Source organism: Chenopodium album, chromosome 24 (genome assembly GCF_948465745.1).
Source record: "Chenopodium album chromosome 24, dcCheAlbu1.1, whole genome shotgun sequence".
In the NCBI taxonomy this organism is placed as follows: Eukaryota; Viridiplantae; Streptophyta; class Magnoliopsida; order Caryophyllales; family Amaranthaceae; genus Chenopodium; species Chenopodium album.
In genome coordinates, this window is record NC_137857.1 from 36932718 (window position 1) to 36945630 (window position 12913).

General features: G+C 33.5%; 1 protein-coding gene across 1 annotated transcript; it reads right to left on the minus strand.

Moving 5' to 3' along the window:
• Nucleotides 1–10770: 10770 nt before the first annotated feature.
• LOC145611021 (uncharacterized) lies at nt 10771–12588 on the minus strand. Its single transcript, XM_081666261.1, has 2 exons — nt 11352–12588; nt 10771–10965 (listed from the first exon to the last, which is right to left on the minus strand). The coding sequence occupies exons 1-2, from the start codon at nt 12586–12588 to the stop codon at nt 10913–10915; spliced, it is 1290 nt and encodes a 429-aa protein (XP_081522387.1). The 3' UTR covers nt 10771–10912.
• Nucleotides 12589–12913: the final 325 nt, after the last annotated feature.

The window sequence follows — 12913 nt, forward strand, 5'->3', positions numbered from 1 at the left end:
AATTTAATTCTTATATCTATCCTTATATCATTTTTGTAGTCCTTTAAATGATTTTACACGAAACTTACAAAATGGATGATGGCAAAAGGGTAAAATTTAAAGACACTAACGATCTAACATTATTTAAAGAGCTATTTGAAAATCTACTTCAATTCTTAAGAATGGCATTGCAGGTGAGAGTGTGAGACCATAGAGCATATGAATTATGTGCTCTTGAAAATGATGGGATCAAATGCTAATTTTCATATAGTGTATATTTCTGCCTTATGGAGAAAAACCTTTTAAAAAGTTATGTATGTACACACGTGTTGTTTAATGGCGCACATGGTAATTTAAGGTGGTTTATTTGCTTATTGTCTTATAACTACATGTGCTAGTAGGTTATTAATAAATTATCTTATAGATGAACTAATTAGTTATTTTTTTGTCATTAGATAGATTGATCTCACCGTGCAAATAAAGGATAAGTTGTTGTTTGGATATGATGCTTTACTAGTTGACATTTCTCCAAAAAGTAAGAGAAAGATAGAGCTACAATAGTTTTACGATTTTCCTTAGGATTAAGGGCATGTTCTCATACGATTATTTTCAATCCAGTTATGTTCAATTTAGTTCAACCATAATAAGTTCAGTTCAGTTTAATTCAATTCAGTTCCTAATTTTCTTCTCTCATACAATATTCATTTCAGTTCAATTCAATTCATTTTAGTCAATGAGAACAGGCCCTTAGGAATTGGCAACAAATTTATGCTTACTTATCATACTATGTCAAGAATTATTTGATATAAATAAAAATTTATTGACTTTAAGTTGACGAAAATTTAAAAATTACAAATACATTGTTTTAAATCATTATTTCTTACTAATAAGTCATCGTGTATTTATAATCATTAGTAAAGGCTGCTTTAATTTTTTTAATAATATAACTTTTATGTATGAAGGTATCAACAAAAAAAAATACATCAAATAAAGTTTCAACGAAACTATGCAAGAAGAGAATAGCTAAACTAGATAACATGCAAACAACACAATGTATCTTTTTCGAAAATTCAACTCAGTTACTCTGTATAATTTACATGATCAAAATAATCTAACTATAATATTTTCACTTATAAGCAGTTAAATATAATAATACTTATATATGCGCAGTAAAAGCTGTACAAATGCTGAATGAGGTAATTTTCGTAGACATGGAGAATATAAGTCGAAAATTTTTAAGAAAAAATAAACACTATAGATATATTGATGTCTCAACAAATATTTAATAATTCATAACCAAAACTTGATAAATTCTTGGATCACTTAAAATTGCTTCATTTTAAAACCATTGAGAAAAATAATGTAAGTTAGTTAAATTGTCATTGTTAATTGTCGAAGGTACAAACCAAAAAGTGTGGACAAGAGGGCTAGAAAGCGAAGCTCAACTTTAAACATGTACTCGTAATTTGGTTAGGCCAAACGGCTCAAACGTAACCATTCAACCCAATACTCTAATTGGTGGTCGTAGGCCTTAGTAGTAGGTCCTTTAAAATCTTACATTTAAATATATATGTATATACGACATACCAAGTAATTAAACTTAATAATATTTTCCATACAAATATATAATAATAATAATAATAATAATAATAATAATAATAATAGTGGTTTGCATCTTTTAATTATTTGCCTCCCCATATTTGAAACATGAAAAGTACATAATTGTTTTTTAGTTTAATGAAGATAATCTTGTTTTGTGGAATTGCGTTACTTTTATCTCCTTTCTCTTAACCTTCATCATTAGATGAAAATGCCAAACATAAGCTAGACAGATATTGCTGGTATAGTCATTTTAGGTGAGTTGGGTATTAAACTCTTGAACATTAGCTAGTGTATAAACCAAGCTAGAGCCAAAGAGGCATACCAAGCATATATTATTACTTAATTGATTAATGGTAGACTGGTAGTGCATTACTTGTTTTGGATGTGTGAGGTTGTAAACAGGAGTGAAGTCAGGCTTGGCTGAGGAGGGGGACGATCTAATAAGCGCGATTGAGGATAAAGGGGGACCGGTCCAATATGTCATCTATGCTATTTCAATAAGCGCATGTCGGCATGTGAAATACCACCAAGATTATTTCATGACAATATTAAATTATTATATTTTACCGTCACTAGCTAGTAGATTTTACCAATCCCAAGATGCAAATGGGATAAAATATAGTTCCCTCTTTACTTTGTATTATTTTTCATACATAAAATCTACTATATGGAGTAATTAAATACAATTATATTTGATCGAGATAGTCGTCTAGACTACGCACTCATAATCTATAAGAAATAATACAGAGTAACAACAGATTATGTAACTCTTTTTCAATGGAGAAACTTATAAATCAAAACAAAATTATACGAGTATTAAATATTTAAGAGACGAAAAAAATACACCACTCGTTCAATTCGCATGTTACCGTAATAACCCAGGCTTTTGTGCACGGTAGGGGTTTGTGTTTGTCTTCTATGGTCAGTTTTATTTTTTTGAAGATCCTCTAAAAGTCTGTTCTGATTTATTGAAAACAACTCAACTGAATTGATTGGTTAAACTAAATTGAAATGAACTGAATAAAGCTGAAATGAATAGTTTATGAGAAAATAAAATTAAGAAGTGAACTGATTGGAGCTTAATTGAACTGAACTGATATTAAGCTGATGAATAGAACAGGCCCTAAGTCTCTAACGACATGTCGCACTAGAACAAGGTGACATGCATGCACTAATACAATTAGCCTGTTCACTTCAGCTTTTCAGTTCAGTTCAGCTCCAATTAGTTCAGTTCAGTTTAGCTCCTAATTTCCTTCTCTTTTAAAATATTTATTTCAGCTCTATTCAGTTCAATTTAGCTCCAATAAGTTCAGTTCAGCTCAATTCAAAAAATGTGAACAGGTCATATCTTCAATGTTCCTAGCTACAATTCTGTAGACCATTCAATATATACTTATTGTTGACTAGGACTTGCAATAGGAAGGGTTCTTAAATTAATATTAATCATAATTGACATGTAAATACTTGTTTGTATTAATTTAAATCATATGAATTGTTTTATTAGTGACTCTGGATCTCTTATATATGAGTATATGACCCATCTTACTTGTTCTTTAAGTTATTACATTTACACTATATGCATAACCTTAAAATTAAGGTACGTTAAAATTTGTCTTGAATCGACTAGTTCCCTTCGTACAACTATATGTCTATATATAATGGAGATCTTGTGTCCGATCAATATAATGTTATATGTTATGCAAGTTACATACGAGTTTCTGTTTTTGGGTCTATATTCAGCTTATTTCATTTTAGAATTTGGGAGTACTATATATAAACTCCAAGGTTTCTCTAACCCTTTTTTAGAGTTATTACTTATTAGGGGGTTCACTTTACATAGGTCGAGTAAGATTTTTTTTTTTTTGGACATTTTGACACTAGTTAAAGAAATATTATTTTTAGGGGAATGAAAAACGAGAAAAATAAAATACTAGTAGTATACGTTTATGAAACCGGACCTCTTACAAAGTTACAAGTAAAGGCCTGTTCATATTTACTGAACTGAGCTGAACTGAACTGATTGGAGCTGAACTGAACTGAACTGAACTGATTGGAACTGAACTCAACTGAACTGAATTGAATTGAGCTGAAATGAATATTTTATGTGAGAGGGAAATTAAGAGCTGCACTGAACTGAACTGATTGGAACTGAACTGAACTGAACTGATTAGAGCTGAACTGAACTGAACTGAACTGAAATTAAGTAAATGTGAACAGGTCTTAAAAATATGAGTAATCTTATGAGTCATAATCTACTCAACAATAAACCAACATGAGTTGAAACAGTTGGCATACAACCTCAAATAAAAAAAGGCTTGTTGATCAAATTAAAATAAAACAAGTCACTGTCATTTATGGTAAGGTGATTCAATCTTTAATAATACGTTTTGATAGCTCTCATACCCGATTTTGTTCTTGCTTTATTGGTTAAGTTTTAATTGATTCATCACTTAATTTTCTTTTATGTGCATCAAAATGGCCTAATTTGTCATTAGAGTAGAAACATCGCTTTCTTCAACGGATTTATATCTAATTCTTACTCTTTTGCCTCTTCTAATCATCGTAGTATTACTTTTCGATTATTAAAATTATAAATTAGTTGCTATGGATTATAGAGATTATGGCTCTAATAGTCCTTTCATCTTAAAATAATTATTGAAACTTGTTTTGTTTGATTATTTAAACCTATATAATCAAACAAACGCCCTGCGGTATTGGATAAGCTAACTAAAATTAGAAAGATTAAATTAAAATGAACATTAATTACACCGATTGACGCGTGATTTTGTCATGTTTTTCCTAATGAATACTACTTTAGGTAATATTTTAAATGTTTATCTAACGTCCGGGGACGCTCGTTAGCAAGATCCTAATTAAATTTACGTGCCAAAAGCAACTTTGGGTATAAGACTGCACTCTCAATTTCTAGCACGGTTTATTCATTTCTTAGCAACAATTTTAAACTAAGTACAACACATGTGAATATGTGATCCATGTGTTCCGCCGAAAGTTCTACCATTTGTGCCAAATCTTCACATTATAGTTGTAGCCTAGGATCCAACATTATAATGACGAGACATCAAAATTTTATGTAAAATATCATATCATATCTGGTTTCTCCCTCACATAATCACCATTCATTATAACGTATGTAAAATCTCTTGAAATGAATTGTCACATTACCTTAGCTGGCAAGTTTTAATTTTAGAGTCATATTAGATTTGTTTTAATGTAAATGTATTCAAGTACGAAGTAAAAACTTTTATACTCCACACTATTTTCATAATGTTGATAAAAATATTGATGTTGAATTTCTTTATTACATTAGCTTGAGCCGTCAAGAATTCTAATAACATCCATTGGTACTATTTTTTTTTTTTTTGAGGGAACATCCATTGGTACTAGACTGTGTTTAATTAACACCAACAAAATTAAAAATCTAATTTCTACGTTTGGTAGTTTTACCGAACTACCAATGAACAAATTTGATGGTACTAATAGGGGAACCAATTATGCACACATAACTTAATATTGTACTTCTTTATACAAGCTAAGCGTTATAAGAGTAGTTAATGACTCAAGTTTTTAGTGATTGAGAAATCCTTCCGAAAATAGGTTGTCAAATGAATCAAATTCAAACATGAACCATCAAATTAAAGTGTTATATTAAGGAGTAGTGAAGTTTTATAACAGTACTTTTTATTTGAAAAATTGAAAGTTACACTTCAAATTCATGAATCCAGTGGTTTTTAGAAGGAATCATTTTCTTTATTTATACTCAAATTTAGATCTCTTTAATTAATTAAGGGATCACTTTTCAAGATAAAGAGTTAGTACTCGTAATTTAATTTAAAACATGATTTGCGAGTGAAAAACACAACATAACCTTTTATTAAGCGAAGGACAAAGGAGGATCATTAGGCAGTTAGGCACTGTTGTACTGTCCAATAATATAGCTGTTAGAGTAGATTGGTCCGTTACAACTATCAAATTACTATGTATATAATCATTTAAAATTAGCTTCTTATTGAAGATATTTGTCACTTTGACATCCTTTTCCAAGTCTATAAATCTTGAAAAAGATATTAGATCTAGTAATCTGGTATATGCAATGAGTAATTGAGTATCATATCATAAAAAAAAAACAGTACTCCATATTGATGCATATTACTCCTAGCTTATAGCATATTACTATGAAAATAAAATAAAATATGAATTAAAATAGTATTAAGATAAACTGATCGTTAAAAAAAAAAAAAAAAAAAAAATAGAGTATTATGTAAAGTATCCATTTTTATGGTGGTTATACACGCTTGATTTATTGTGGTAGGTTTAGGAGTTTTCCTAGTTATGTTAGTAATGTGTATTCTGTGTATTATAAGGCCCTATTATTTTCACCTTAAAAAAATAATATTAAGTAAAAATAATTTCAGTTCAGTAAAAAAAAAGTTCAGTTCAGTAAAATTAATTTCAGTAGTTCAGTAAAAATAATTTCAGTTCATTAAAAATAAGTTCAGTTTAGTAAAATTCAGTTTTCTTAAAGAAGAATCATAATATAAAATCAGTAAAAATAATTTCAGTTCAAAATTAAGTTCAGTTCAGTAAAAATAAGTTCAGTTCAGTAAAAATAATTTCAGTTCAGCAAAATTAAGGTGAATCAAACAGGGCCTAAATACAATAATTTAATTGCTATTAACAAACACTAATCATTTATTCCTTGTCTAATTTGTAGAGAATACTTTTTACATGGAGAGCAAAAAGATGGTGTTTGAGGTGTCGAATGAGATGCTTAACACAATACGATGAAACCCGAGCTGGCTGTCCGTGATGAAGAGCATTACGAGAAGATGTTGCCTGAAGAAGGATTTGGTACGTATGTTGACTTATTTGAACATTATAACAAATTTATAAATTCTAAATCGCTCGGGTTGTATTTTATTAGCTATGCTGATTATATTGATAAGTTTCCTGCTATTGATTTGATTCCTGCAAAATACAAGGCTACTCGACACTGCAAGGAGTACATCGAAAGTGTTCTCAAGTACTTGATTTCGTTCTTGGAATTTTAGGAGAGTTCGACGGCTGATAGAGGGAAAAAACGGCCTAGGACAACGAGTACCGATGATGTGAAAGAGTGGCTCGATGAAAGGATGGATCGAAAGCACTTAAACAAGGAAAAAGGCGATGATCAACTTGATTGTTGTACAAAAATTGTGCTTATTGAAGCGAAAGTGAACAAGTTGTGTGAAATTATGAAAGATACTCTTAGAGAGCGCGTTAAGAACAGGCAAAAATTCAAGTATGAAATATCTATAGAAATTTACATACCTAAAGATATACTAAGGTACGAAATATTGCCAATGCTACCGGTGAAATCCTTACTAAAATTTAGGTGTCTTTATCTAAGCTGTGGTGCTCTATAATCGATTCCAAAGATTTTAGGCTAAATCCGAAAATTCGTAAAAGCCCTCATCTACTCTACATTGAATCGAAAGGCCACGGTTGGAGTGGTCAAACAATAGTTACTCTTCGAAGCATCGATACATTTGAGATAATCAGTCATCTTTGTAAAACGTATGGGACATATGAATTTCATGAAACTTGTAATGGGTTAACGTTGATGTCTCAGAAGTTGTTTCAGGACAAAAGTTTATTGAGAATATAAACCCCTTCTATTTGAAAGGCCATGGAAATTCCCTCTTGTCCTTTGAGATTTGACAACCCATGTCATCAATTTACATATATGCTGGGATATCCTTCTTCTGACGATGGAGACAATAATTTTAAGGTGGCTGCCTTTAAATGTCATCTGCAGAGTTCTGAACCTTCTGATCTTCTTGGTGAACTAATGTTTCAATTGCAATTTATTCATCTCGAGGTCATAGTTGGAGTTGTGCAATAGAGAGGAATGATGTCCTCTTCCCACCATCTATAACTGATCGTGTATTCTATCAAGGGGCTTGGTACTGGATTACCAAGACTCATCTCGTCTCCTTTGATTTTGATTCCGAGGATTTTAGCTATGTTGAGTTGCCGGTGGATGTCATGCAAGGAAAAATCACTAGGTTAAACTAGCTAACTCTCACTTGATTCCCTAGCAATCGGTTCCTGTTAGTACTAACAAGTAACAGCTTGTTAATTAGAATCTAGATATCAATATGTTTCCTATATGCCATCTAAGTTGCAATTCTAGTATATCATAAGAGTAAGAAATCCAAGACCAAAAGTGCATGCTTGATTACTTATATATGAGTAAGTGAAAATCATGCCCTCCTTGAGGATGGAGGAGGTGGAGGGATATATATGTTGCTAACTTGATAGTCTATCTGATCAAAGATATTGTTGTGCTTTTGCTTAAAGTTTCCCATAAACGATAGTATATAGAATCATGTATGATTTGTGAATTGTGATTTATATTCAGTAACAATAAAAATCGTCCTATTGATGAGGCCTTGACTTATTAGGAAAAATCGTAAAATTAAGGATTTGTGTACGATACGTCATAAGCTTAAGTCTCCCCAGCTCCATTTGTAATTCAGTAATTTGTATTGTCATTGTGAAAACAAAAATTGTCTATATAGATGCTGTTGGGACTTGGGACATTATTGATTTGTACAGTAGCAAACATTTTTTTGAAGCCATTTAATGGTATCTTGATCTTCTTAAAATCAATTTATAAACAAGTAAACAACCTCTCAGCTAATATGAGTGTGTAAGACTATAAGTTAATGCCTTAAATGGATAGTTGGTTACTAGTAAATGTCCAGGCCCAACGAGCTATGACTTACCTAAGATTGGTCGGAATCTCCTGAAGTCCAGACTCATAATTTGAATCAAACTTCTATTTGGTATTGGCTTTAAGGGATTGGAGAATTGGTACTAGGCCACTGTCTGAATCGGAATGGATCTGATTGAGGGATCATACAATTTACATTAATCCTTTTGCGAGACCAAAGAAAAAAAAAAAAAAAAAAAAAAAAAAAAAAAAAAAAAAAACTCATAATAATACATAGGTGCTGTATGAAGCGCTACATTTGGCGTTTCAATTGGCGGAAATCTACAATACATGGTATCGTTATCTCGTGATTTGGCTAAAAGCCCAACTTTGTACGATATGATTTGACAAAATTAAATGTTTACATGTAACCCTAAGAGTAGCATTTTTTTTTTTTTTTTTTTTTTTTTTTTGGGTGTTCACTCTAACACCATGCTTGGATTGGGAATTTGGGAGTAATACATTAAAGGGGAAATAAAAGTCAAACTTGAAAAAACAAAAGTAATTTGAGGTGTTGTTGTAAAAGACATGGTGTTTACAAATGAAATAAGGTAGTTGTACCATGAGAAAGAGAGAGAGATGAGGAATTATTACTCTCATAATGAGGGTATTGATTCCTCTTTATCACCTCACACCATACCATCACTACTTATAATCTTCTTATAATCACACCATCACTATCTCCTTCTTCTCTATTTTCACATTTATTTGCTTAGTTTGACTTTTATTACTCCCTTAATGCATTACCCCCGATCCAAGCATGCCCTAAGAGTAGCACTTGACAATAAACTAACTTAACTAATACCTGCATATTTGCATGTACTTCTCTTCAAAAATGCAACTTTTTGTTTACATGTCTACTCCTTGTGTCTTTTTTTTAACCAATATTCCTTTTTGGACCATTTGAGATATTTTTTCACTAGCAAATCAACCTATGTATGATTTCTTTTTCCTAACCCTTAATAGATTGACTTTTCTCTATAGGGCAGTAGAATAAAAATATAAAAAGGATGAATGAGTGAAGTATATTTCTAAATTTCTATACTAAAAGATTAGTATCTCATGCACTTGCATTTATATGTCAAATTACACAACCGTTAAAAATACAGTGAGTATAATGAAACTGTATTTGAGGGTCACATACTCTGTAACTCACATGGAAAACTTCAGTAATTGTTGTTAATAAAGGGTCCCCAAATAATTTCTTTATTGCTTGCTTTTACGGAGTAGTCTGCAAACTTTTGTCAGTTTCCTAGACTCTATCATCTAATCATCTTCATTTGCTTGGGCATATTAAACATATCCATCCAAATCTACAATAAGTCAATAATACTTTCTGATGCTAAAAAAATAAAGAAAGATAAACTCACCATACAAAAATGTACTGTAGTAGTTGATCTATCAAAAATGTTGTAGCTGTCTGTTACACAGTTTCTGAGCATTTTGATTAAATGCATAGGCCATAGCATTGGCAAGACGAATGCATGCTCACCAGGGCAAATTCATGGACAAACCAGGACTGGTTACTTTGTTAGGGTCAGTCATGCATAAGCCGAATGCAGGCGAGGCCAAAGGCCAATCCTTTATAGGTTAAAAACACCGGAAGCAGAAGTTCCCGGAGGTGTGGTTCATGTTTCAGAGGCCTGATCGTTGTCAAGCTTGTCGATGTTGTGGCAAAGAAATGTACCTAGGAAATTCGCCCTTTTCTCTAGTTATTGTCTAGAAATTTTCACTTAGTATCGTAGTGATTTTGATGGTACTATTGAACATGTATTGAATGATTATAACAGTGTAGGCAAGAAGAATTCAACATTAGTCAGCCTCAGCTGATTACATATAAAGATTGATCGACGATAAAGATTGATCAAGAGAGAATCCAGTATGCGATATAAGTTGGGAGTTTTGGGAGCTGGGAGCAACAGGATGGGCACTAACAGCCATGCTAGACGCCGAAACAAAAAAGTAAAGCAGAGGCCTAATAAAGGAACCTTGTGTACAAGTTATACAAGCAGCAGCAGAAACAATGGTACCCATTGTCCCGTTCATTAAAACATACGGAGTAGCACCATAATGCCATAAAATATACATTGTGTTATTACAGAAAGGACTACATAAATATAAATCCCTGTAAACTGTAAGCATATAGAACAGATTGTAAGAGACATACAAAACCAAAACAAAACGTTCAATCAAGAAAATCACAATCAATCTATCTATAGTACGGAGTACTTAGCAATTCCAATTCCATGTACTAACATCCCAATTACAATCCAAGTTTCTTGAGCAGAATTACGAGAAAGGATAGAGTACTGAACCTGTGTTGCCATCGCTCCAAAGCTGATTTCTCTGTTGTGCGAGCTATATATACATCGTGTTAAATTTGGTCAAATCAAACAATCAGACATTCAATATTGCAGGAGAACGAGCCGGTGGACTAGTTGTTTAGAGTTTTCTCCAAACAAGGAGGAATCAAGAAGATTCGATAGCAAAGTGGAAGATCGAAAAGGAATGATAAAATAATCGGATGACCATGTGGTTCGAAAACTGCATCTTTGACTAACATTTTCTCTCTTTAGACAAGTATGGGTTCTTCATGGAAAACTCAACGCCTAATAAAACACAAAGTACACACTACGTAACAAAATTAATGCAAAAACACCAAAAAAAAAAAAAAAAAAAAAAAAGTTTACAACTATTCAATGTAATCATAAATTTTATATCTACCAAAGTACAAACATACTAGTAATTTCAATCCAATGTCACAAGTCAAGATCTAAATAACATTTGCACAATTGTAAGAAATCTACCCAATAGCAAAAAATGAATCTAAAAATTTTCCCATAACATACAATTATACCCAAAATTCAAGAGTGTAACATTTTCCTAACAAAATATCATCAAAAATTACCATAATAGACATAATAATACACATTATAAATGAAACAATACAAAATAAATAAAACTACCAAATAAAATTTGTTAAATAAATGTTAACCTCTTATTGATAATAAAGATGGAATGGCAGCCAAATTAGGTGTTCCATTACTATTCTTAACACTCCCATCACCACCAGTACCACCACCACCTTCCCCTCTTTGATCATACCGTGTCGTAGTCGGTTTCGCAAAGGCCCTCATTGGGCTAGCAAACGCCCACCCCCAACTCCGACTCCGCCCATGAACAAGCGGCCCATTGGGCCGTCCATCTCCCGCCCCCCAATATGATGAAGACGACGACGTTGTAGACGAAGAAGATGAAGTAATAATAAGTCCGCCGAATAAACCACCGCACCGTACTTTCTCCCTGACGGTATCCCCGGCGGCGCGTGAGGTTGAGTGTCGGTGTTTACTCCCTTCTCGATGCGACTCCACGCGCCGGAGCGTGCAGTCACCAAACCCAGTCGAAATCCTCTCGAAAAAATCCCCTGAAAAACTCCTACTACCACATCCTACAGATCTAGATCTAGACACCTTCCTCCCAAACGACGCCGTATTACTCGCTCCTCCGCTACTATTCGGACTATCATCCGTCTCATCCACCACCACCGCCGATGACGTCATACCCTCCGTCATCCCCGCCGATGACGTCACCTCCGGTGTCGTATTTTCCGGCGGTGCGGCGGTTGTATTCGTAGGAGCGACAATGGTAGTGGGTTTTTTATGGTGGGTGTTTGAGATGTGAAGAAAAGACCAAAAACCCCTTCGTCTAGGGCTGAAATCTTCTAGAAACCTCGAGGATCGAGGGGTAGCAGTGGATTTACTTCTCTTGAGCACAGAATTAGTAGTGGAGTAAGAAGAAGAGTGGACATCATCTTTGTTGTTTTTCTTTTGAGTGAGTAGAAAAGATATGCGGGGCCTACTAGTAGTTGTAGTAGTAGAAGTATGATCTTTTTGAAGATTATTATTATAATTATTATGACGACGTTGATTATAATGATTGTGATGGGTGTGATTGCGACTAGTACTAGTGTTTGAGGCGGTGGGGATGGAGATGGAGAGAGAGGTGGTTGTGGTTGCGGTTGCGGTTGCGGCGGAGGAAGGGAGGTCAGATCTGAAAGAAGGGGAGGAAGAGGAGGAGGAGTTGATGAGGAAGGAGGAGGATGAGGTGGAGACGAGTTTACCGAGTTTGTCTTGAAGGCAGAAGGCGCAGATCCCTCCGGTAGGGGAGGTTGTGCGGTATGGGTGGTCTGTGCATTGCATTCCGTCGCTGCACATGTCGTCGTCGACCGCCATTTTGGGATGAGATAATGAATGAATATTAATGAAGGAATGAATGAATGGAGGGTGATTGAGAGGAGAGAGAAAGAGAGTGAGAGAGAGAATGAGTAGGAAAATGAAAGGGCATTCAAGGAAGGGAAGAAAGAAGAAGTGTTGGAGGAGAGAGAGAGAGAGAGAGAGAGTAGTGAGACTGTTTGACGAGTCAATGTGGAGTGTTTAGCAAGTGCATTACATGGCGCGTTGATCAAGGAATAATTAAGCATCTAGTCTTAATCACTTCGTAAAATTTAATTAACGTTGCATTATTTAAACAACACAAGACGAGATAATATTGTTGAAA